Source organism: Chenopodium quinoa, unplaced genomic scaffold (genome assembly GCF_001683475.1).
Source record: "Chenopodium quinoa cultivar QQ74 unplaced genomic scaffold, ASM168347v1, whole genome shotgun sequence".
In the NCBI taxonomy this organism is placed as follows: domain Eukaryota; kingdom Viridiplantae; phylum Streptophyta; class Magnoliopsida; order Caryophyllales; family Amaranthaceae; genus Chenopodium; species Chenopodium quinoa.
The window spans coordinates 1,158,981-1,186,783 of record NW_018743099.1 but is presented as its reverse complement, the minus strand read 5'-3'; the positions used below and the strand labels follow the sequence as shown (position 1 = coordinate 1,186,783).

At 35.0% G+C, this 27,803-nt stretch overlaps 1 protein-coding gene across 2 annotated transcripts; it reads left to right on the top strand.

The window, feature by feature from the left end:
* The first annotated feature begins 1,386 nt into the window (after positions 1–1,386).
* Positions 1,387–19,810, top strand: LOC110731824 (fatty acyl-CoA reductase 2-like). Of its 2 annotated transcripts, none has more exons than XM_021911708.1 (5): positions 1,387–1,564; positions 2,240–2,343; positions 4,747–4,949; positions 16,397–16,498; positions 19,297–19,810. In XM_021911708.1, the coding sequence occupies exons 1-5, from the start codon at positions 1,465–1,467 to the stop codon at positions 19,370–19,372; spliced, it is 585 nt and encodes a 194-aa protein (XP_021767400.1). In that variant the 5' UTR covers positions 1,387–1,464; the 3' UTR covers positions 19,373–19,810. The 2 variants fall into 2 exon arrangements, with proteins under 2 accessions (XP_021767400.1, XP_021767401.1); XM_021911709.1 differs by lacking the exon at positions 19,297–19,810 and adding an exon at positions 18,614–19,286.
* The last annotated feature ends 7,993 nt before the right edge of the window (positions 19,811–27,803 follow it).

The following is a 27,803-nucleotide window of genomic DNA, read 5'->3' as shown; positions in this document are numbered from 1 at the left end:
TCAAACCTGAAACCGTTTGAATAGAGTTAAAAACCGTTAGTTTACACCGAACTGTTTATAAAATAAACCGTTTACAAACCGAATCGCTTATAAATTAAACCGTTTACTGGTAAAACCGAACTGCTTATAAACCGAATCGGTTACAAACTAATTAGTTTTATAAATTGGTAGTCTCATTAGAATTGATCTTGTTATCTTAATCTCTTAGGGCCTGTTCACATTTACTTAATTTCAGTTCAGTTCAGCTCTAATCATTTCAGTTTAGTTCAGTTCAACTCTAATTAGTTCAGTTCAGTTCAGCTCCTAATTCCCTCTCTCATAAAATATTCATTTCAGCTCAGTTTAGTTTAGTTCCAATCTGTTTAGTTCAGCTCCAATCAGTTCAGTTCAGTTCAGCTCCGATCCTAATTTCCCTCTCTCATAAAATATTTAGTTCAGCTCAGCTCAGTTCAGTTCAGTTCAGCTCCAATCAGTTCAGTTTAGTTCAGTTCAGTTCAACTCCAATCAGTTCAGTTCAGTAAATATGAACAAACTAAACGTTTTAACTATGAAGGGAAGTCATTAAAAGGAATTTTAAATGAAATATAATTATACACACATGTTGACTACAAAATACAATATTACAAGAGTATAATTTACCGACCCAAATGAGAACCTTACTGATTAAAAACCGATTACTCCCTCTGTTTTTTTTTATTTGCATCAGTTCCCTATTATGGTAGGGTTTTTATTTTTATTATATATATATATATATATATATATATATATATATATATATATATATATATTTGCTTCAATTCTATATATAGCTAACTTTATACTATATTTTATTATTTCTCTATCTTATTTTATACTCCACTTAAATTGATTTATCATTTTTCTTTCTCATTGTCCCCTTTACCCCCTCTCACATACTTTCACTTTTATATAGTCTCCACATTGCTTTTACTATAATAAATTATTCATCTACTCAAATAAAAAAAAAACAAGCAGAGGTAGTATTTAAAACCGCAAACCGTATTTAAGTAAACGCAAAATCAAACCGATCTGATAATTTTAAATAGTATTAGAATCAAACGCGATCACGAACCAAACCAGTTTTAAACCGAATCGAAAAAATATCGAACCATTTCTAACCTGAACCGAACCGTTTACAAACCACAACCCGTTTGCACCGAATTGTCGAACCGTTACAAGTCGAACCGAGTTAAAACCGCACAAAAATAAGCTGAAATTGAACTAACCCGATAATAATTTGAACTGAAAAAACGACACGTAGGTCACTTGAACCGATTTCTAACTGACCCGTTTTAAATCGAACCGAAATCAAACCTTTAAACCGACATAGGTTGAGTAGATATTATAAATACTTTCTCAAGCTTACAACACCAACTCACAAAGCTTTGCTCTTGAAACTCAATCAATATAATTCTTTGTCTCTCTTGGTATTTCTTCTTTATTACAATGGCGAACCAATCAAATGCTAACCAAGGCATTGGAATTGTTAATTTTCTTAAGCACAAAACTTACTTCGTAGTCGGATCAACTGGCTTCACGGGCAAAGGTATTGCTTATTTCTCTACTAACTTAGAAATTATCTTTAGCTATGTATGTACTTGTATTTACTATCGCTTAAATTTGATGAAAATTACGTATTAGTGCGTGCCTTAGCTCTATAAAAGTATAATTATGTAACAGTCTTTATATATATATATAAAATTTTCAGTTAATAAAATTTCTCTTTCTCTCTTATATCTAATGGTAACTTTTTTTTTTCCTCTCTATCTCTCTTTACTCCAAAAGTTGCCTAGGATTATGTGAATTTACAAGTAATACATCTAAAACCGGAAAAAGTATATAACAATATTCATTAGACTATTGAATATATATATATATATATGCAAAATTTAGAGACCGTCTTACCATCATAACTCATAAAACTACTTGTGTGCGTGAGGATCTATTCACTTCACCTTAAAATTAAAAATAAAACTCAATAAAAATAAGTTTAGTTAAATAAAAATAAGTTAAATTTAGTAAAAATAATTTTAATTCAGTAAATATAATTTCAGATCACTTTGCTCTTGATACCATATTATATTTACTGAAGTAGTACTAGTACTTGAAGTCAACTCATGAATAAAGTCACTAGTTAAGCTAATTTATATGATAATTGAGATTTAGCAATTACCACACATTTTATGCACTTAAAGGGTTCTTGTTGTGTGATTGGCCTCAGTGTTTATTGAGAAGCTATTGTGGGAAGTTCCAGAAGTGGAAAAGATTTACCTCTTGTTAAGAGCCAAAAATGCGGAAGGTGCAGCACAAAGATTGAAAACTGAAGTGAGTTTAATATGTCCGGAGTTTCCTGTAAAAAAAAAAAAAAAAGTTTTTTCTACATTATAACCCTCTAACTTTGCGTTTTCTACGATGTGCCACCTTTTGAGAAATCTACATTGTAATCCTAAAATACATTTAATTTCTATACGGTAACCTTGTCGTTACCCCACCGTTAACAAATTTCGTTAGTGGAACACACTCTCCACTTAATAATTTTATTTTTTTTTATCGATTTGCTTATTAAAAATTATTCTATTAAAGGTTTGGGGCTCTTTTAGTTTTTAAGAATCTATATTGAGCTCAGATTTGGCAAAAAAACGATGTAAAGTCTCGTTTTGTGTATTAAATGCGTTAAATTGAGATATTTTTTAATACACAAAACGTGGCATTTATGTTATTTATTTGCTAAATTTGAGCTCAATTTGGACGTTTAAAGACCAAAATAGCCCCCAAAACCTTTAATAAAACTATTTTTAACACGCAAATTGATAAAAAATTTTATAAATTATTGAATGCGCCCCACTAACGAAATTTGTTAACGACAAGATAACGATAAGGTTATCGAATAGACACTAAATGTATTTTGGGGTTACAATGTAGAATTTTCAAAAAGAGAGGACACAGCGTAGTATAGATTACGGAAAGTTAGAGGATTATAAACTTATAAGGTAGAAAAACAAAAAAAAAAAATGTACGGAGTATTATTGTAAATATTTCATCTGTTTCTTTTTAGTTGCTATTTTTTTTAAAAAATTTTGGAAATTGCTAATTAGTTGTAATATTTTTCAGTTTTGACATTTCCATCTCTTTATATCTCTCCTACTCACATTGGCCCTTCTTATTTTTTTCTTTATCTCTCTCCTCTTATAAAATTGTATAGAAAACCGTGAAAATAAAAGTGTAGCATCTAAAAAAATAGAGAAAGTATTACAATATATTGTCAGATTAGTCACAAATTCACAATACATACTTTATACTCCCTCCGTTTCTTATTTCTTGCAACAAAGGGGGGTTGCACGGTTCCCAAGTCAAAAGTTTTTAAGCATGATTAATTAAAAGTAAGAGTATGCTAACAATGTAATTAAGGAGAGAGGGTGAATAATTAATTAAATAACTAAAAGTTCAGCACCACCACCGATGAACACACACGCCACCAGAACCACCGGCAACGAAAAGCTATCATCAACGAAACCACCCAGAAACCACCCGAAACCACCTAGAACCACCCGAAATCACCCAACGACACCACAACCACCACCCAGACCCACCACACCAAATCCACCCACCAAACCCACAACCACCAAAACCCCTCCTCCACCCCTACGAAACCACCAAAACCCCTCCTCCACCCCTGCGAAACCACCGACACCAACGACACTACCAGATCTAGACCCACCGACACCACCAAGGCACCAACACCACCGAAAACGACCAGTTCAAGAGCCACGAAACCACCAGACCCACGCCACCAACCCCACGACCCACGAAACCACCAGACCCATGCCACCAACCAACGACCACCAACCTACGCCACCAACCACGAAACCACTAACCCACGCCACCAACCACGAAACCACCAGACCCACGCCACCAACCCACGAAACCACCAGACCCACGCCACTGCCAGACCCACGACCCACGCCACTGCCAGACCCACGACCCACGAAACCACCAAGACCCACGCCACCAACCCCACCAATCAGATGTGAAACCCACTAAAAGGTGGTTTGGAATATGATTCTCAGAGATGAAGATGATGCAATGATAGATGAAGGAGGAGAGAGAAAGATAATGGGTTTGATTACTTGGGTGTGATTTAATTGATAATCAATTTAGATTAAGGTTATAATGGGTTGTTATCATGGGTAGCATTATGTGTTAAAATTTTTTTAGTAAGAGTATATAGATCATTTTGACAGAAAAAAGTTTCCAAATAAGGAAAAAAAATAAGTTTGTTGCAAGAAATGTGAACTAGCCCAAAATAATGACAAATGTTGCAAAAAATAAGAAACGGAGGGAGTAATATCAAATTATACATAAATTTTAATAGTATACAATTAATTACAATATAGTAATGGTTAGAGTCTTGTCTTTTTTTTTTTTTTGTCTAAATAAAAGTCTTGTCTTTACAACGTATCAGTTCAAAATGTACTTTTAACACATACTTCGTAATATATAATACCTTCGTTAATTGTTATCTGCAATTTTGGGGTATTATATATTTATGAGATACGGAGTATAAAATATTTCAAAGTTGCTAATAACAATTAACGGAGATATAATTTTTTTTTTAATTTTTTTTTAAAAAGGTAGTTAATTCAATTAAGTTGTTTTTATACAATATTGATTTATATCTTATAGTAATAACTAAGTCCAGCTCACATCCGATTTTAAATATTAATCTAGATCATAGATTGTGAAGTATTTGCCCGATTAAAAAATGAGCACGGAGAAAGATACGAGGAGTTTATGAACGGCAAATTGGTTGCAGTGGCTGGAAATATTACCGATCATCCTTGCTTGGGTATGGATGTCGATTTGGCTCGTGCCATTGCGAACCAAATTGACGTGATTGTAAATATTGCAGCTGATGCCAGATGGCATGCCAGGTTTACCTCTTTTTCTCATCATATACTCGTACTATTTTTGTTTTGTAAATATGAGCAACAAAAGCTTTGGCAAAAACTTGTGGGCAAAGATTTGTTTGTGAGTGTTGAATAGAGAGAGAAAATTATAGATGCATATGATGAGAAGAAAGATATTGTTGACTCGAATGAACAATATAAGAGGGGGGTGAATTGTATTGTAGAGGAACTAGGTTATTTTGGCGGAATTTATAAAGGAACTCAAATAAAAACTAAAAATGCAAAGAGAGATTTTACGTGGAAAACTTCTTGACCCTAATCAAGAAGAAAAACCACGACCACAACAGATTTTAACTCAACTCTTAATAATAATAGGGCAAACAACCTATTACAAATTAAGACTCTAAAGTCAAGTTCCTCTATGAACTTAAGCTCCCTTCAACTGATCCCTCAATCAGTCGAACTCTAAAACTCTCTCTCTTTATCCTTGCTTCACTCAAAGCAATAAAACACTCTTAGAGTTTCCCCAAACTCTAACCCAATACAACTCAAAGATTAAACTCTAAATTGCTAAGTACAAAGACAGTCAAGGACTTAAGTGGATTATGACTCTTTTTAAAAGCTAAAATACTGTAATGCTCAAGTGTACTTTTTCCAACTGAAAACCGAGGCTATTTATAAAAGAGTTAGGCAGTTAAATTGTAGTTGCCTTAATCACCACTTAACCACAACTTCCTTAAAACAAGGAAGTGCAATTCGTGGGTGCTTGGGCAGCAAGCTGAGCACTTTACAAGGAAGTGGTTTACTGCTTCCAATTTTCTCTCAACTTCCTTGACCAAGTAAAATAGCCGTGTTTAAAGAATATTTTCCAAATCAGATTTTCCAAAATAATAGGATAGAATCAAAACAAAAAATCATTTTAACTAACAAGATATTTTAACTCAAAAGATATTCTTCGAAATTAAATTAAAACAAGTTAAAATATGGAAAATAAAATCTTTATCAAATGAAATTAAATCCACTTAAATCCTATCAATTGACAATGTATTTAACATAATTACAAGTAGCCTAAAGTAAAGATAAAATACATTAGACCCCTTGATACTCTGAGAAGCTTCGACTCTGAAGCTTCAGTTCCTCACTAAAGGAACTTTCCTTTGAAGCTTCAATTCTGGAGCTCCAGTTCCTTATATAAGGAACACGACTTGATTGACTTCTTTATCCTTCCATGGCTGGCTTAGATCTTGTTCCATGCTCCCTTCTTACTCAAGAATTTCCTAGCATAAACCTGTCATAAATCAAAGCTAAAACCGAAAGTTAAACTTGTTATAGGTTTACTTAGGTTCCTTGAGTCATCATCAAAACATAAGGTCAACAATATTCCCCCTTTTCGATGAATGACAAACTAAGCAAACTCAGTAAAATAAAGAAGTAATAATCAAGAGAAAACATATAACTAAAAAATTGTGAACTAGAAAATATTTCTATAACAAGGAACTGAAAGTAAAATTATATACCTTATATACCTTAGCATGAAGATGGATAGAGAAGCTTGTCAACAATTGAGTTTGCCTTTCTTTTCCCCTTTTTGGATTTCATCAAAATTAATGCACATATATATCTAAACACAGCACCATTTGTATGGTTTGTGTCCAAAGCATAGAACAAGGCACATATAGGCAGAAATAGTATGCAAATAGTCATAAAGCAAGCAAGCAACATCCATATAAACAAACTAATGTTCCTCCAAAACATCAAAAACAAAAGCAAATACCCTGTTTAAATGTTTACAGACCAAAAGAAACCAAATAAACCAAGTTTAATACAGACCAAGACCAAAAGATAGTTTGATAGATGAGATAGACAGAAAATAGGACTAGGCTTCAGGGGCTGGGGACTTATGCTCTTCTCCAGTATCCTCATCTGATTCTTCTTCAACAACAATATCTTCCAGCTTCTTCAACAAATCAGCCTGGCCTTGAGAGAGAGTTGAAGTGCTTTCCTTCATTGTTGAGGTGAGTTCCTTAGAAGCTTGCACCAGGTCTCCTACCAGTTTCTCAAGAGCCCCAATCCTCAGAAGCAGTGCTGGTTGAGCATCAGACAGCAGTTTGACAACATCTTTGAGTGCCTTCAGTTCCAAGGTGGAACTCACAGAACTAAAGGCAGCAAATCCTGAACCTGCACTTACTGGAACAGAACGAGTGACAGTTTCTTGCACAAACGTGCCCTGTTCCCCCTTAACAAATGCTTTCTCCTCACTGAGATCCACAAAAGCAGTTGGAGCCTCAACTTTCATCTTTGGCTTAACAGCCAACCTGATGCTCTTCCTTTTCCTGCACCAGGAGCACTACCTTTCTTCCCCTTCTTTTCATAACTTTCTTCTTTATCTTTCATTTTTTCTTTCTTTTCTTCTTCTCCCTCACTGTCCTCTCCTTCCAGCCATTTATCCAGCTCCTCTTCCTCAGTTAGAATCTTAACTCCTTCCTTAGCTTTAGGGGTTTGTTTTGGAAGAAATTGGGTAACACCATCAACAACATGCAAGTTTCTGCTTTCAAGGGTTTTGGGTTGTACAAAGTGATTGGTTTGTAGTTTGAGATGTTCACAGTTCTCCACTAAAATACCAAAACTCTCAATGAGAGTAATGATCAGATTTGCATATCCCACCTTCAAATGGTTTGCAAGACAGTGGGTGAGGTGTTTTATCATGATGGAAGGGAAATTGATTTGTATTTTGTTTTCAAGGAAGTACATCAGCATAGCATCAAGGTGATTAGCCTCATGCCTGTGCTGAGTTCTAGGAACTATGGCTAGGTGCACCAAGATAAACAACAGTTTCTGAATGGGAGAGAACAGGTTATGATTGGTTTGGACTTTAGACACTTTTCCACCAATTGATTCCACAATTTCTTTTATAGGAACATCTCCAAACACTTTTATCAGTAGCTCCTTTAAAATACTCATCAAACCCCTCATTTGGAGTTCCAAAGATAGCACATAGATAATCAGCATCAAAACTAATTTTCTTATTTTTAATTCGTGACACACAAACACCATCAAAATTCTTAAAATTCGCATAGAATTCTTTCAAAGGAGCATGAGCAAGCACATTATTGTAACTTTCACTAAACAATTGCACCCAATTTTGAGCCTCTAATATTTCAAGTAATTCAGAATACTTACTTACTTCACACCATGGTAAGTTGATGCAGAAACCATGAATGAGGCGTTCAGAGCTTGCTTCGATTTTCTTGAGAGATGAAGTCTTTTCCAACTGAATCTTTTCTCCCAATTCCTCCCAGCCTTGATCCTCGAGTTCCTCCAGCTTTTGTTTCTTTGACTCAGCAGGCAAGTTCTTTGGTTTTTCAATAGAGAGTTTTGTTTGATTCTCTTGCTCGATATCCATGGGTGAATCTTTTTGAGGGGTAACTTTAGGTTTTGGTGAAACATCCATGGGTGAATTTTCTGAATCGGTAAAATGTTGGGTGTATTATACGGAGCGAGGAGGTGAAGAACAATGTGTAGGGTTTGGTGTCATTTTATAGGGATGGGAATTTCAAGGGGTAAAAGAGTCGGTGGAAGAGTGTGGAAGGTTAATTGAATAGTGCAGGTGTCGATTGATGAAGGATAGAGAAATTACTTTTAACTTGGTCAGTTTGAAATTTAATGTGATTTGACATGAAGGGTCTTGGTTAAGTGAAGATAATCTTTGATCAGAAACCTTGAATTGAATTTGAAGAGCCTTGGGTATTTAAATAAAGATTTATTTGAATTTTGAGGATAAATACTTGTAAATAATTCAAAATCAGAATAAAAAGATAAGATTTTCAAAAAGGATAAAATTAATTAACTGACTAGCTAATTAATTCATGAAGGGATAAAACAAAATCTGATAGATATTTCGGAGGAACTTGGAACAAGTCAACATAGTTTGTTGTAACACAGACATGCCTAATGCAATTTGATTTCTTCACATACAGCCACAATCCCATATGCAATGCCATACATTCTAATGCTTAGGACTATGTTTTCACATATTCAAATTGTGCAAGACATACATTGCATACATAATTGACTTATACCTTTGGGGGGAACTTGAGGTCTTCTTAACTCAATTGTATCATACCAATTTCCATGCGCATCTTTTCAAATTTATCCTTACTCAAAGGCTTAGTAAGAATGTCAGCAATTTGATTTTCAGTATCACAAAAATCCAATTTAATTAAGCCTTTTTCAACATTATTCTTAAGAAAATGATGCCTTATGTGAATATGCTTCACACGAGAATGATGAACTGGATCTTTTGAAATGCATATGGCACTTATATTGTCACAATAAATAGGAATGCAATTATATTTCATACCATAATCTCTTAATTGTTGTTTAATCCAAAGAACTTGGGAACAACAAGCTACAACAACCACATACTCAGCTTCAGCAATTGATAGGGCCACTGTATTTTGTTTCTTGGAGCCCCAAGAAACTAGACATGGTCCGAGGAACTGGACCATTCCAGAAGTACTTTTCTAGTTCACCAAATCTCCTGCATAATCAGCATCTGCAAAACCTTTTAAATCAAAAGTATCACTTCTAGGATAGAAGAGACAGAGATTGTCAGTTCCTTTGAGGTATCTTAGAATCCTTTTAACTACCGTAAGATGAGATTCTTTAGGATTTGATTGAAACCTAGCACATAAACCAACACTAAAAGCAATGTCAGGTCTACTAGCAGTTAAATAAAGAAGGGATCCGATCATACCTCTATATTTGGTTTGATCTACACTAGTTCCTTGTAGATCTTCATCCAATCTTGTGCCAGTTCCCATTAGTGTATGATTAGTTTTTGCTTGATCAAGGTTATACTTTTTTAGAAGTTCCTTGACATATTTTTGTTGGTGAATTGCAATTCCTTCTTCAGTTTATTTGATTTGAAGACCAAGGAAGAAGTTGAGTTCTCCTATCATACTCATTTCAAATTCACCACTCATTAAATCAGCAAAATACTTGCACAAGATTTCATTAGTTGCACCAAAGATAATATCATCAACATATGTTTGAACAACTAATAAGTTAGTTCCTTCATATTTCAAAAACAAAGTTTTATCAATTTTTCCTCTTTTAAAATCATTTTGAAGAAGGAACTTGGAGAGCCTTTCATACCAGGCTCTTGGTGCCTGCTTCAGCCCATAAAGAGCTTTATCAAGATTAAAGACATAATTAGGAAATTGGGGATTTTCAAAACCAGGAGGCTGTTCCACAAAAACATTTTCTTCAAGAAAACCATTCAAGAAAGCACACTTAACATCCATTTGGTATAATTTAAAACCCATAAATGAAGCAAAAGCAATTAATATTCTTATAGCTTCTAACCTAGCAACAGGAGAAAAAGTTTCTCCAAAATCAATACCTTCTTACTGATTATAGCCTTTCACAACAAGTCTGGCCTTGTTCCTCACTATAGTTCCAGACTCATCTAACTTGTTTCTAAAAACCCATTTGAGCCCTATTACCTTTTTATTTTTGGGTTTCTCTTCTAGATGCCAGACCTTGTTCCTTTCAAATTCATTGAGTTCATCTTGCATGGCAATTATCCAGTCAGCATCTTTGAGAGCTTCTTCATGATTTCTTGGCTCAATTATGGATAGAAAGGCTTGGAAGGCACAGAAGTTCCTCATATGTGATCTGGTTTGAGTTCCTTTGCCAATGTCACTTATTATGAGGTCAGTAGGGTGAGAGCCTTGATATATGAAGGGCTTTGGATGAAACTCTCTGGCAGGAACTCTTATTTGAGGCACTTCTTCTTCTGCTTCCTCTGGTTCCTCTACGTTGCCTGTTTCTTCATGACCTTGTTCCTCTTGAATTTCAGGTGGAGGAACTTCAGCATTTTCTTGATGTTCTTGTTCAGGTTCAATTTGCTTTTCCTTGGGATGACTGGTTTCCTCTTCATCATCCTCCCTGTCTCTAACCATACCAATTTCATAATCATTAGAGTCTTGTTCCTGCACATTCATAAACATATTAGATTCATCAAATATCACATGAATGCTTTCTTCCACACACATAGTATTTTTATTGTAAACTCTGTAAGCCTTGCTATTTGATGCATAGCCAAGGAACACAACTTCATCACTTCTCTCATCAAATTTTCCTATGTTCCTTTTCCATTATTATGGACAAAACACCTGCATCCAAAAGCTCTAAAGTGAGAAATATTGGGGTTTCTTCCCTTAAACAGTTCATATGGAGTTTTATTGATGATTGGTCTCATCATAACTCGATTTATAATACAACAAGCAGTGTTGATAGCTTCAGCCCAGAAGTTCCTTGGAAGTCCACTGGCTATGAGCATTGTTCTTGCCATGTATTCTAAGGTCCTGTTCTTCCTTTCCACAACTCCATTTTGTTGAGGAGTTCTTGGGGCTGAGAAGTTATGATCCATGCCATTCTCTCTGCAGAACTCATCAAATCTTGAATTTTCAAACTTAGTTCCATGATCTGACCGAATGTGGATAATTTGATTTCCACTAGTTTTCTGCACTTTCTTGGCGAATGACACAAATTCATCAAAGGTTTCATCCTTGCTAGATAGAAAAATCACCCAGGTAAATCTAGAAAAATCATCAATAATAAATAAAACATATTTCTTTCCACTTCTACTTTGAACACGCATGGGACCACACAAATCCATGTGTATGAGTTCCAATGGCTTTGTGGTGCTCACCAAGTTTTTACTTTTAACAGATGACCTGACTTGCTTGCCTCTCACACATGCATCACAGATATGTTGTACGAGGAACTTGACTGAGGGAAGCCCTATGACCAAGTTCCTTGCTCTAAGTTTATCCACGAGTGAGAAACTAGCATGTACAAAACGTTTATGCCATAATAAAGGATCATCATTAATAGCACTCAGGCATGTAAGGTTTTTCCTTGGGACAAAATTGAGATCCACAATATAAGTGTTCCCTTTTCTAGTTCCTTCAAGAACAACCCTTCCTGTTTTGTCATTAATGATGTTGCGTGAATTAGAAGTAAAACTTACATAGTTTCCTTTGTCACAAAATTGTGATATGCTCAGCAAATTGTGCATCAAACCCTCGACCAAAAGTACATTTTCAATTGAATGGGAACTTAAACTTCCAACTTTTCCTTTTCCAATGACTTCTCCTTTCTTGTTGTCTCCAAAGGTCACAGTTCCTCCAGAATAGGTCTCAAGTGAGAGGAATTTTGATTTGTCTCCTGTCATATGCTTTGAACAACCGCTGTCGAGGTACCACGTGTTGTTACCCCTCACTAGGACCTGCAAAAGAACTCATTGATTAGTTTCAGGAACCCAGGTTTCCTTGGGTTCCTTGGACGTTGAAGCAATATCAGATTTTCTAACCCAAACTTGCTTAACATTCTTACTAACAGATTATTCCTTCTTATAACAAGTATTCACCAAGTGACCTGTTTTCCCACAAAAGGAACATACTTTATAGCTAGGTAAATCAACATATTTCTTTTTACCTTTTTGCTTAGATCGAATGTATCCTAGTCCTTCAGTTCTTTTGGTTTGAGCATTCTCAATTCATTTAGGTACACCAAGCAGACCAGTGCTTCTTTCTTTTCGGATTGCAAGTTCCTTTTCTAAATTTGCCTTTTCAATTCTTAACTCATCAAGATTGTGTTTTAAGTTTTCAAAATCTTCATTAAATTTAGGCAGTGATTCAGAAGAGGAACTTGACGATTTAAAGTCAGTACTGGCAAGCTTGTATTGAGTCAGTTCTACATTAACCATAATATTTTCATACTTGAGTTTTTCATTCATTTCTTTTAGAAGAAGATTCTTATAAAAAAGATCAAAGAATTTGTCTTGAACATCAGTACGCTGGTTCTCAATCCAGGTACTGTGTTCCTTGCAGACTTTAAGAGCTTTTTCACATTCATTAAGCTTTTTAATATCAATTATCCAGTCATCTTCCATTTCTAAAATGAAATCAATAAGTACTTCTTTAGGAAGAGTTCTAAGATGATTTAGATCAGCACGTACCTCTTTAGCCAGTTCATCATTGTAGTCCTTTTCGTCACGTTTGGACATTAGACATAAATTGGCTGTTTCTTCTCCAGGTTGTTCCTCCTCATCATCACTCTCAGAATCTCCCCAAGCAGCAATCATAGCCTTCCTAATGTCTGTTTTGTTTTAAGGAGTTTGTTGCTCTTGTTTTGTTCCTTGGCCTTCTCTTTACCTTTCTCAGTTTCCCACAAGGGGCATTCACGAATGAAGTGATCTAGGGATCCACATTTGTGACATCCAGAATCGGATTTTGAGTTAAAGGAATTTTTGGTGAAGTTCCTTGTTCTATTATTTCGATTGAACATTCTTTTGAACCTTCTCACCAACATAGCCGCTTCTTCTTCATCTACCTCAGATTCTTCTTGATCACCAGCTTTGAGAGCTAAGCCTTTTCCTTTGTTCCCTTCACTATTTCTTGTTCCTAAGTGCAACTCATGAGTCATGAGGGAACCGGCAAGTTGCTCAATGTTGAATTTCGTGAAGTCCTTAGTTTCTTTTAGGGCAGTCACCTTGGCTCTACATCTTTCATCTTGAGGGAGGCTCCTTATAACTTTCCTGACTTGCTCATCAATAGGTATTTGCTTTCCAAGAGAAACAAGCTCATTAATAATGTTAGTGAACCTTGTTAACATTTCCTGGATAGTTTCTTTAGATTGCATTTCAAAACGTTCATATTTAGACATAAGCAGATCAATTTTAGAGTGTATCACTTCATTAGTTCCTTCATGTGTTACTTGTAGTAAATCCCAAATTTCTTTAGCATTTTTACAGCCCATAACACGATTGTGTTAATGGGGACCAAGGCCATAGTGAAGTAATTTAACAGCAAGTGCATTAATTTCCATTTTATCAAAATCATCCTTATCAAATTCAGACATGGGTTTAGGTACTACCTCATTTTCACCAACTGTTTTGGTGATTTCAAAATCACCAACTTCAATAACTCTCCAAACTTGGTAGTTGTCAGCTTTGTTAAAAATTTCCATCCTGTTCTTCCAATAGGTGTAGAACTTCCCATTGAACTTAGGAGGACGCTGCGTAGAGTAACCTTCTTCCAGTTTCTCATGATTGTTCATGTTGCTTCCAAGAACTTAACTTGTCAGGGTTTCCTGATTTCTTCGAGGAACAGACTTTGATACCAATTGTTGACTCGAATGAACAATACAAGAGGGGGGTGACTTGTATTGTAGAGGAATTAGGGTAATTTTTGCGGAATTTATAAAGGAACTCGAATAAAAACTAAAAGTGCACAGAGAAATTTTACGTGGAAAACTTCTTGGCCCTAATCAAGAAGAAAAATCACGACCACAAGGGATTTTAACTCAACTCTTAATAATAATAGGGCAAACAACCTATTACAAATTAAGACTCTAAAGTCAAGTTCCTCTATGAACTTAAGCTCCCTTCAACTAATCCCTCAATTAGTCGAACTCTAAAACTCTCTCTCTTTATCCTTGCTTCACTCAAAGCAATAAAACACTCTTAGAGTTTCCCCAAACTCTAACCCAATACAACTCAAAGATTAAACTCTAAATTGCTAAGTACAAAGACAGTCAAGGACTTAAGTGGATTATGACTCTTTTTAAAAGCTAAAATACTGTAATGCTCAAGTGTACTTTTTCCAACTGAAAACCGAGGCTATTTATAAAAGAGTTAGGCAGTTAAATTGTAGTTGCCTTAATCACCACTTAACCACAACTTCCTTAAAACAAGGAAGTGCAATTCGTGGGTGCTTGGGCAGCAAGCTGAGCACTTTACAAGGAAGTGGTTTACTGCTTCCTATTTTCTCTCAACTTCCTTGACCAAGTAAAACAGACGTGTTTAAAGAATATTTTCCAAATCAGATTTTCCAAAATAATAGGATAGAATTAAAACAGAAAATCATTTTAACTAACAAGATATTTTAACTCAAAAGATATTCTTCGAAATTAAATTAAAACAAGTTAAAATATGGAAAATAAAATCTTTATCAAATGAAATTAAATCCACTTAAATCCTATCAATTGACAATGTACTTAACATAATTACAAGTAGCCTAAAGTAAAGATAAAATACATTAGACCCCTTGATACTCTGAGAAGCTTCGACTCTAAAGCTTCAATTCCTCACTAAAGGAACTTTCCTTTGAAGCTTCAATTCTGGAGCTCCAGTTCCTTATATAAGGAACACGACTTGATTGACTTCTTTATCCTTCCATGGCTGGATTAGATCTTGTTCCATGCTCCCTTCTTACTCAAGAATTTCCTAGCATAAACCTGTCATAAATCAAAGCTAAAACCGAAAGTTAAACTTGTTATAGGTTTACTTAGGTTCCTTGAGTCATCATCAAAACATAAGGTCAACAGATATAGAGAACGACTAAATGAAAAGAAAATTGTGTTGCACATAGCAGCCATTTTTAGTAAATAACTAAATATTGCATAGATAATGAAACAAGTAATATAATGTCTCTTTACATGTTATTGTTTAGTAAAAACATTTCTATTATTGTTGCCAATTTATATTCATATATTATGTTATTGTTTAGTAAAAACATTACGATTATTGTTACCAATTCATTACTTGTATATTATATAGGAGTATATTAATACTATCAGAGCTGTTCATAACTTAAGTTTTATGCAGAACTTAATTAAGTACTATGCAGAGACTTTTAGAAAATAAAAAAATAAAAAAATTAAGAGAGTGAGAGAGAGAGAGAGATTGAGAGAGGTTTTTATAGGGAATTAAAATAGGTCTACAATTCCACACTAAGGGTCTATTCTGTTCAGTTTAATTTCAATTTAGTTTAGTTCAGTTCTAATCAGTTCAACTCAGTTTCTATTTTCGTTTTCTCATAAATAATTCATTTGAACTCTATTCAACCTCAATAAGTTTGGTTCAGTTAAATTATTTTCAGTAAATTAAAACAATCCCTAAAGTACTCCATATTAAACTAAGGAGAGAGAGACACGAAAGACTAGGAAACGAAAAAGAACAATCAATAAATGGGCATAGCACAGGTATGAAATACTACTAATTGGTAGCCTTTAGTTATTGCATTTTCTATTTGGTGGACCTTTTAGATTTGCGAAACTCTAGCGCGCTATATAATCTTCATTAGAATAGCTATCCACAATTTTATAGCTCATTGCTTAACTTTTTTTTTTTTTTAAGGAAAGCTCATTGCTTAACCTTGATGACTGCAATTACTAATTTAACCATTAGCTAACCACACGTACACCACTATCTAACTACCTAAGCTAAGCCACCAAACTACCCCATTGTTGTTAATTCCACGTCCAACTACCACAACCAGCACCACTACTGCCTAGCCGACACCACCACCTCTACTCATGCACAAAACTCATCCTTTCACCCACCAACCATAAGCTAACAACTCCACCACTCAAATTTTACACACTACTTTGGTCTACAGGTATGATGTGCTCCTTGACGTGAATGTGAGAGGAATTTCAAGACTTCTCACGTATGCAATGGATTGCAAGAAACTCCTACTTTTTTTTACATGTTTCAACCGGTATGAAAATCCAATGAAAATTTTCTTCTGTTTTTTAATACATGTATTCCTTTATTTCGTACATCATGCATGTTAATCATCAAAGCTAGGAATGGCAACGGATCAGATTCGGCGAAAACGAATCCGACCCAACTCGTAATTTTCGGAGACCCTTGAAATAATCCTTTTTTTTTTTTGTAATTTCATATACCTATAATGGCTTATATTGTCATACCAAATAAAGTTTAAACATAACGTATTTAAATTCTAAACTAAGTTGCATAACAAAATTTGCTACAAAAAAGCAAACAATTGTCCCAATGTATAAAGCATATGCTCATACTGATGGAATCGGACTCCGTCGGACTTTGCGTACGATCCATGTCCAATCCGCCTCCATTTCAGATTCAGATTTATTTTATAGGATTTGCATTCGAACTAATTTTAAACGGATCCGGGAAGATCGAATCGGATTCGAATCGAACTCAGATTAAATTGTCATCACTAATCAAAGTATAATTTTGACCATTAATGTATAGAATAGCCTATCCTTCTATCCAAATATATATCTCAATGATAAAGCATTAAAAATAATAATAGTATTTTTGATTAAAAAGATACATTGAGAGTGTTTTTCAAAAAAAAAAAAAAAAAGAAAGAAAGATATATTGAGAGTTTGAGACTATCCAACAATATTTCACACACTCCTTCCATTTTCTTTTGTTTTTTTACGTTTTCATTTAAGATGTTCCTTTTTAATTTGTATATAAATTTAGGATTTTTTCTTTTTAAATTATTAATTAATTTGGAATAAAAGTACCCTTACTTTACAATTTAAATACTCAACTACCCTCCACTTTTACGTGCAATTGTAAAACCAAATTTTCTAACTATATATTGCAAGTAATGGAGAAAAGTACTTTGTACAACACAATTCCTAGAATGATGTCATGATTTAGGTTTTGATGGATCTTTTAGCGAGACATGTGCCAATCAAATGATATTTTTGTTTTGGACAAAATATTAAAATTCTTAGGAAATTATGTCAAGAATTACCCTAAAGATAGAATTATTTGTGAATAGCTACCTATTTTTTTTATTCGTTAAGAACTACCCAGAAGTTAAGAAAATTTCTAGTAGCACAACACATTAATGTTTTCTGTCCAAAAAAACGTTAATGGGGCCCACTTTTTCACTTCTCCCACTTAATTATCTCCCCTAATTACCTTCTCTCTCATCCCTACTTAACTTCCCCTAAACCCTAGAAATCGAAACACCCAAATTTAGACATCCTACCAATCACAATGGCCAATTAGAAATCATACCAATTACAACGGTCAATTAGTAATTAAAATGCAATTGAATTCAATCTCAAAGTCAAAATAACCGAAATCTAGAACTTAGTTGAACCCCTAAACCCTAGAAATCAAAACCCCTAAATTTATTTGAACCCATAAAGCTTAATCCAAAACACAAACTTACACCTAATTATGTTAATTGCGTTCAATTAAAACTTGTAAACAAATACAATAAACAATGAATTAAAAGGAAAGTAAGAAACATTACTTGAATAATTGAGAATTTGTGTTCAATTGATTGAGAATGTTCTCTTGGATTTTTTGAGAGTGAATGGAGGGGAAGTTAATTAGGGAGGAGAAAGAAGGTAATTAGGGGAGTTATTTAAGTGGGAAAAGTGAAAAAAGTGGACCCAATAACGTCTTTATTGGACGGAAAACGTTTATGGGTAGTGCTACCCAAACATTTTGTAACTTCTGGATAGTTCCAAACAAATAAAAAAATGGGTAGTTGTTCACATATGAGCCTATATTTAAGGTAATTCTAGTCAAAATTTCCAAATTTGTATTTACAAATTTCTTCTGTAGCTATGTGATGGCTAAGTTTAAGCAATAACTATTACTCTATATTATTTGAATTTATGAAACATGAAATAAGGGTTATTAAAATATAAATTATTATTAAATTAAGTTTTGACAAAAGGTAACATAAGATAACTAGGTAAGTTTAGATAAGTGAAAGAAATGGCCATGACATTTTTATAAAAATTGTCCTTTTCTAAGAACCAATTGTATTACTTTCTTTAACGCCCAACACTCCTTACTACTGAATGTCTACTAGAGAGCACATGAGCGAGAAAGAGTAACATGCATGGTAGAAAAGGTGAAATAGACGATAACCAGCAAAACCCACCCCCCCTCCGCCGACATGGTTGACCAACGCACTAGCAAGATCTAACAAGAAAACAAAGAGTAAAATCACTCATTTGATTTTCAACCGAGAAGAGAACCAGGAGGTTAATCCAAACACTACTGCAGTGGAGGTGGATATTTGAGACTTTGCACAGGGTCGGCAAGGGAATACACCTGTCCTTGTGGGAGGAATACAACAACAAAATCCACCAACCCTAGGTACTACAACCAAGTCTTTTAGAAATCAGTTTGTTGGTTGATTAATTCAAACTTAGTTGGAGTATTTTTAGGAATATTGTTTTTGGTTTTGTACTTGGTCAAAGTGAGTGTCTTGGTTAAGTAATATTATTTCTTAGTGGAGCATTAGTTATTTAGTCACGTAACTTATGTTTGTTCAGTTAGTAGGATAATGTGTTTAGTGGGCTTGAAATTAGGAGGTAGTTGTGCTTGACTTTTTAGTCCTATTTAAATCCTTGTAAGTTTGGTCTTTTGTATGCAGAGTATTAATCGAATAGTATGAGTTTCAATTTCTAAGTCTTATCTCTTGTCTTTCATTGTTATCTTTTATTGTTCTATCTTATAATATTTTTCTAAGTATCAGCTTCAACACAGTTTGCATCTCATGTTGATCTGGGTAATCACATCGATTCGGAGGAAGATGATGTATCTGATGATGACGAAGCCCTGAAAGGAATAGAGGATAGTGATAGGTGCCCTATCATTTTACTTACTAATGAGGAGACGAGGGCTATGCGCAAGCCTTAGAAGCATACTCTGATAATTTGGATGTTCGATGGTAGCCTAAGCTATATGGGACTAATGAAACGCCTCAAGCGTAAATGGAAATTGAAAGGAGAGTTATTCCTAACGGATATTGGATGCAAGTATTTCATTGCTCGTTTCAATATTGTGGATGACTACAATTATGTTCTTATGCAAGGTCCATGGCTTATTGACGGCAAGTATCGATCTCACAATAAGGAAATGGATTGTAAATTTCATCCCGAAAGACAGTGGCGGATCCAGAATTTTCGAACTTATGAGTCACCATCAATAATTAATCACTTGTTTCAATCCAAAAATTATATAAAAAAAATTATATTTCACCAAAATGATTTCAATCCAAAAATAGGATATAAAATACATATTATAAAACTATTACATTAAACTAAATTTATGATTTTTTTTACTTAAAAACAAGAATTATTAAAAAAAAAGTTAGATAACTTAAGAGACTCGTTATGAAATATAACAAGTGTCTTTAATGAAATATGAAAGCAGCGCAAAAAATTATTCTAACAATGGCTGACAAAAAGAGACCTATTATCTAGATAACAGGTCTCTAATGACGTGGTGGCTATAGCTGCAACAAAGAGACCACATATATGATATTTTAATAGGGGGTCTCTTTGATATTTAAAAAACTGACTAATCTCAAATAGAAGCAACAAAGAGATCGCCTATATGTAATAGGCGATCTCTTAGATTTTCTTTCTTTTTTTGTGTGCTGGTGAGTCACGTGACTCACTGTGCACCTTAATAGATCCGCCCCTCCCGGAAGAGGCCTCCATCAATGTACTAATTGTGTGGTTTAGGATCCCTAATCTATCTGTTGAGTAATTTGATAAAGCGTTCTTCAAGAAGGTTGGTGCAAATTTTGGCAAAGTGTTGAGATTGATCTCTCTAAACCCTTGTTAGCAAAAATCAGGCTAAAAGGGAAAATTTGGAGAATTCAATATGAAGGGATTAAAATGCTTTGTTACAAATATGGAAAACTTGGTCATGTTGAAGATCAATGTGCCTCAAAACATCCATTTGATAACATTATTATTGATAATGTCAATAGTCGTTTAGAAGTCATCGAAGAACATAATAGAGAACCTCCTGCTAAACTAGAAGACATGGATGATTTTGGGGATTGGATGTTGGTGAAAAAACGGGCCGCAAGAGAAACTAGAGACTGGAAAAAATGGGTCGGGTCAAGGAAAAGAAGGTCAGAATTTGAACAAAGATAATAGTCAACACTTGCCAAGAAATGCTACTAAATCTATGGGGGCATTGAAGCAAATAAATCAAGTTTTGATATCCTTGATTTTCAAGGGGTAATAGAAGATAATAATTTGACAAATTCTTTGGCAAATGATAATCATGGACATGCTATTAATTTGGGAACAGGGGAAACTTCAAAATATTTGAATAAATCCTCTTCTATTTAAGAGGGAAATATTCCTACAATAAATCTTGGTGATCAATCCAAAAACCAATTCGAAATTTTACCAAAAGTTAGCTCCTTTAATTTTGGAAAAACTACTCAAGATATTAGAGGTGAAGGCAAGACAAATAACAAGAAAAAAATATTTTGCTAAAGCTACTAAAATAGCAACGCAAAGAAGTAAACTTCTTGGGCCAACTACAAATGTGAATTTTCCGAAATATCTAGTACAATCTTTTATTTCCAAAGTTAAACTTGGGAAGGAAAATTCAATATTTGATCTCTAATGCTTATGTTAGTTCTGTACCATCTACCTATTTTAATGGAAGATACGATTCCAAATTCAGCACCAAATTCTTTGCCTATTTCATGCATGGTGTGGAATGTGCAAGGGGCCAGTAGTCGCACTTTTATTAGTGCTTTGTGTGAAGTAATAATAAACCATAAACCTAATTTTTTGTACTTGTTGAAAATCATATGGTGGGGGAAACAAGCTAAAAGAATTTCTACCATCTTAGGATATGTGGGTCACACTAGAGTGGATGCACAAGGATTTAGTGGGGGAATTTGGGTGTACTTGAAGCTCGACCTTGTGACAGTCGAGCTAATCTTACAACATAATCAGCATAGTACTATGGATACTAGACGAGTTGGGGGTGATCCATGGTATTTTACTGCAGTTTATGCAAAATCAGATCGGACAAAAAGAAGTTATTTATAGCGTGAACTAAAAGATTTTGCAGCGACTCATAACAAACCATGGATGGTAGCTAGTGATTTCAACGATACTCATGAGCGTAGTGCTAGTTGTCCTGAAACCTCTAGGTGAGTGGCTCGTTTCAATGAATGGATGGAGGATATGAACTTGTTAGAGATTGAATTCAGTGGCCCGAATCACACTTGGCTAGAGGCAACTCCATTGCTACTCGTACTAGTGCTTGTCTTGATAGGGCATTATGTTATGGGGAATGGAGTCTTCATTTTACAATTGTTGAGGCTAAGAATTTACATGCGGTCCAATCGAATCATTTTCCTCTTCTGATTGCTCTGAATGGTTTTGCACCAATTTCATTTATTAATAAATCGTTCAAATTCCAGCCAACATGGTTGTCTCACGAGCATTTTTGTGGCTTTATTCAAGAGAAATGGGATAAGAGCACCCCCTAGTACCTTTACTTAAGAAAGTTAGTGATGATTTGCAAGAATGGAATAAAATGGTATTCCATAATATTTTTCAAAAAAAGAGAAATTTGCTAGCACGAATTGCTAATGTCCAAAAGTGTCTATCCGAAAAAAATTCAAGGGATCTTATTAAGCTTGAAGCTAAACTCCGTAAAGAACTTGATGAGGTTCCAGAGCAGGAGGAGTTACTTTGGTATCAAAAGTTGAGGGTTGAATGGATTCAAGACGGGGATCATAATACCTCTTTCCATTTGAGCACGATTGCTAGATGTTGAAGGAATAACATCACTGTCATTAAAGAGAGTGCTAATGGTGAATGGATTTATGTAAAAGAGCGTATACAAGAAAATATAGTCTCTTATTTTAAAAATTTATGCAAGGATGAGGTGCAGCACAGCCATGGTCCAATGCCAATAGACATCTTTCCAAAATTCACGAATAGAATTTGGATATGTTATCTCGACCCTTTGCAAAATGTGAAATAGTTTAGGATATGTTTTCAGTCTTTGTTCTTCCAAAAACATTGGGATTTAGTTGCGAACGATGTTTACAAAGTGGCGCTTGATGCTTTAAATGGGAAGGGTCTCTCGGAAAACTTGAATGATACTTCTATAGTACTTATTCCAAAAGTTGATACCCCAGAGCTTGCAACTCAATATCAACCTATTAGCCTATGTAATGTGGCTTACAAAATTACTACGAAGGCTATTGTCAACCGTATTAAACCAACTATGCCACACTTAACATTTTGTACTCAGACAAGTTTTGTTCCTGGGAGACAAATCTATCACAGATAATATTGTGATTGTTCAAGAGGTCATTTATACAATGCAGAATAAGAAAGGAGGAAAGGGTCTTATGGCGATTAAAATTGACTTTGAAAAATCGTATGATCGCCTTAAGTGGGAGTTCATTTGTGATACATTGTATGAAATTTGCTTCCCTATCCTTATAAACGAACTTATAATGGAATGTATTTCTACTTCAACGATGCGTGTTCTACGGAATGGTGAACCGACCCAATCTTTCAAACAGGGGTGTGGCATTCGCCAAGGCGATCCATTATCTCCATATTTATTTGTTTTGTGTATGAAGAGGTTAAATCAATTAATTGGAGAGTACGTTATGGAGAATCAAAGGAAGCCGATCATACGAGCTGGAATGATCCCAAGCTCTTTAACTTATGTTTCGCGGATGATATAATTCTTTTTCGCATAGGCAACACTCGAACAAATTGTGGTTATTCAAGAGTTCTTAGCTCGTTTCAATAGTGCATCGGGGCAGAAGGTGAGCTATCCTAAGTCTCGTGTTTATTTCTCCCAAAATATGTGCTTGAATGATAAAGTTGGTGTTTTCCATGCGTTGGGGATTGATGAAACTGAGGATCTGGGCACATACATTGGTATGCCTATGCTACTCTCAAAAGTAGAGTCACTCGTGACACTTTTGCGTATTTATGTGAGAAAATTGATCGACGGCTTGCACGGTGGATGTCTAAATACATATTACTAGCGGGTCGCATCACCTTAGCAAAAACAACCTTGACTACTATGAGCTCTTATGCAATACAGACTGTAAAGATCCTAAGAACTATTTGTGATGACATTTATAAAAGGACTAGGAGATTGATTTGGGGGTGGTGATGAAGAGAACCGGTGCATCCACCTCCTCTCTTGGGACTTGGGAGTTAAAAAAACCGAAGGAACAAGGTGGGCTAGGAATAAGATCCTCACGGCAAACTAATGTAGCGTTCTTAGCCAAATTAGGTTGGCGTGTTTTGAAGGAACCCAATGCCCTATGTTCTCGTGTACTTAGAGCGAAATACTGCAAAGGGAGATGTGATATTGATATGTTTGAAGCTCTTAGAGCGAAATACTGCAAAGGGAGATGTGATATTGATATGTTTGAAGCTAAGTCAAACATGTCAAATGTTTGGAGGGGCATTTCCAAAAATACTAAGCTGATTTGTGCAGGTTCTTGAGTAGCTATTAGGAATGGGGCTACAACTCTGTTTTGGGACCATAACAGGGCTATGCCTAGTCCACTTCGAGCTACTACTATTGCTGCTATCCCCCCTCAGCTTGACAGAGCAATAGTGGCAGAGTTATAGGATGTCTAAAATGGCTGAAAATGAGACTTGTTTGCCGAATTGTTACCTGCTAATGTTCTAAAATTAATTGAAGCTCATGCTTTGCGTAATGATTCGAATACAGGGGATTTATTGTGTTGGGGTGGCTCCTCGAATGATAAATTCAAAGTAAAGTCAGCGTTAAAGATTATAAGAAGAGATAATGCTATTGAAAATGATGGTGTCTAGAATTTAATATGGAAACTCAAAGTGCAGCAAAGAGCGAAGGTTTTTCTTTAGCTTGCTATGCATGACTGTATCATGACAAATGCAAACCGTTTAAAGCGGAATCTAACTGACAACCTTTGGTGTAAGAATTGCAATATACATGAAGAGACCACGCCCCATGCCCTTCATGACTGTCGTGCAACAAAGGAAGCCTGGGTGGGAACACCTGCTTCAAATCCAGACTTCTTTAGTGGCTCACTTCAGCAATAGATCTCACGTAATATTAAGGTATAAAAGCGTAGCAATCTCTCCCCTGAAGTTTGGCCTACATATTTCTCTATTACTTTGTGGTGGATTCGGATATGGAGGAATAACTATGTGTTTGATAGAGCACATGAAATCCAATTGATACAAGCCAATTCCTTCTTGCGCGTTTTGAAGAAGTATGGCGTGTGTTGGGTGAGGATGTAAGTAGTAATCAGCAGAGTGGTAGGACTCGTGAGGAAGCATATATTATGTGGCTAGCACCACCTATTGGTTGGCTTGCCTTGAATATGAATAGTGCTGCCAAAGAGGCACCAGGACTAGCAGGTGGTGGAGGCTTAATACAGGATTATACTGGAAAATTCATCCATGGTTTTTCTCTCAAATTGGGATATTGCAATGCCTTTGTAGCTGAAATAAAAGCTATCAAATACGGCTTGGAGCCGGTGAAGAGAATGGGCGCAACTAAGGTTCAAGTGCAGCTAGATAGTCAAGTTGTTGTAGCAGCCCTGAATAATGAAGAGACTCACCGAGGCCAAGGTTATCATATCATCAGAAGGTGCAAGCAACTCATTGAGGATAATAATTGGTAAGTGCAAATTCACCATGTTTTCCGTGAAGCAAATAAAGCAATAGATTGGTTAGCAAACCAAGGTGTCGTCCAGAACAACAATATCGAGTTGATTCAATTCCCTCCTATTAAGTTAGAACATCTCTTGCATGATGACATCATAAGGGTGGCCTTGCCACGTTTAATTCCTATTTAGTTTTTTTTTTCCAGGGCCTAGCCCCTCGTTTGCAGCAAAAAAAAAAAAAAAAAAAAAAACTGAGTGTCTTCTAAATCTGGCAATGGATTGTATTTGGATTGGGTGGAGCTTCACCCGCATCCATCCATTATTCTATCGTTCCATCAATATCCATCCGTTATCCGCTTCACCCATCATCCATATCCGTTCGTCTATCATCCATATCCGTCCATCCATCATCTGCAGATGACTAATGGCTGAGTATTTAAGTGAAAAAAAAATCACATAAAAACTCTAATTTTCGGTTATTTATACAATATTTGTTTTATTAATAAAAAAGAAAACAATGAAAACATATCGTTTGAAAAAATAATTTGCAACAAAAAGAAAAGTAATTTTCTTGCACATTTCATTTTTTATTATTAAAATTCTTAGACAAAAAATTTAATATATGTTAAATGGTGGGTGGATGGTTAGTGGGTGAAAAAGGTATCATCCACATCCAATATGATCCATTATACGCTTCTTACGTCACCCGCTTCTCATTCATTTAATTCAGGTTTTTGTCCATTTATATAAAACGGGTGGAGCAGGTTAGTGGATATCACTCTATATTGCCATCCCTAGTGTCTACTATGCACTTCCATACATTTTTCCATGCTTGTACTGCTAGGTTGTTAACATTAATGTATCCATACTGTATTTTGAATTGAGCCCTTAAAATTTGGTAATAGGTATTATCACCTGCCCTGCACACCCTCAACAAACTTAATTGTGATAGAGTATACGACATATTCTTGGACCTCAATTATTAGCTTAACCTTTTAGTTGAGCTGGTCCTGTAAAATGGTATTAAAGTCCCTCATTTCAAAGTGAAATATTAAGCGCAAGGTATGTGGAGGGTTCATGTTGCATCCACACTTCAAGCCCAACGAGCTTTTATGTAAAGGGGCGTGATAGAGCATACAACATATTTTTGAGCCTCAGTCATTAGCTTAATCTTTTGGTTGAGTTGGTCTTTTAACAAATTCTTATTAACCTGTTTTTGAATAAACTTTCTATTTTGTATTAGTAATCATTTGAACATACATATATATTTCCTCATATCTTGAATTGTCTAATACTAATTGAAGTGATTTGTTTCATAGCTTTTGTCACCCTGAAAGCGGTGGGAGTTGTTCAGGAAAATCCTATAGTCATGGAAAACGGCAAATTGAGGAGAGAAAACTCATATACAGATCTACCAGCAGAATTAGAGATCAAAGCAGAGTTAAAGATAGTTGATGATTTATTAGCTTCTGGCATTCAGGAATATAAATTACCTACAGAGATGATCAAGTTAGGCATGATAAGGTAACCTTTCTTTTTTCTTTAATTTGCTAAGAAACGTTAATTCTTTCCTCAAATAAAAGTGTTATTTTAAAATTTTTGTCCTACATAACTAACATAGCACACATTTGTGAACGCACTAGTTTAATCATTATTATTATACATATTAAATACGAAATATTAGTTAAAAATGTATAAATAAAAATAGGATTAGATTTATACTCATATCTATTTAATAAATGACTACTCCGTACTTGACAAGAACTGTATACTTTGTATTAGTTAAAAAATAGCTATAGTCAAAGCTAGGGGTGTACATAAAATACCTTAGACCGGCAGGTTCAGGTCCATTGTCGGTCCGCGTAAACCGGTCCAAACCGATCTAGTCCGAGTCTAGACCGGTGTTCACCTCGGGCGTTTATAAAATACCCAGGATTGGAAACCGGATCGAAACCAGACCGGAAGATTCAAGTCCAGCCATTACTATACCGGTTCGCGTAAACCGGTCCAGGTCCAATTCGATTCAGGTTCGGTTCGGGTCTGATCAATGTTCACCCCTAGTCAAAACAAAAATTTATTGCTTAAAATGATATAGATTTGAAATTATTGTATATGGTTCTTATTTAATCGGCTAATACTCGGTATAAACTAAGAATAGGACCAAAATGCATGGATATTCAAATACGTATGTACTAACAAAGGTTATGGGAGAGATGGTAGTAAGTACAATGGGAGAAAAATTACCGACCGTCATTATTCGTCCGACTTTCATTGGCAACAGTCTCCAAGAGCCATTTGCTGGATGGATTGAGAAATACAGGTAAAATGAATTTGGAATTTATTTTTCTTTTAGTTTATTTATTTATTTATTATTACATATCTTCATGATCTTGTAAAAACAATGAACCATCAAGCAAAAATGGAGTAATTATTGTCCAAGGAATTTTAACTAGAACAAACAATTAAACAACCATGTTCTTATACTTGATTCGTTCTTGATATAATCCGTGTTACACTATAAAGCACATCAAACTTTCCTAACAAAAATACATACAATTTAGGAAATTTTGCAAAAAACCACCTTTTATAT

Excerpts from the sequence above, each read along its gene's own strand:
- LOC110731824 (XM_021911708.1), top strand. The coding sequence starts at position 1,465 with ATGGCGAACCAATCAAATGCTAACCAAGGCATTGGAATTGTTAATTTT. Across the intron at positions 4,950-16,396 it reads GATGCCAGATGGCATGCCAG|GTATGATGTGCTCCTTGACG; the intron begins GTTTACCTCTTT and ends TTTGGTCTACAG. Across the intron at positions 16,499-19,296 it reads TTTTTTACATGTTTCAACCG|TTTGCATCTCATGTTGATCT; the intron begins GTATGAAAATCC and ends GCTTCAACACAG.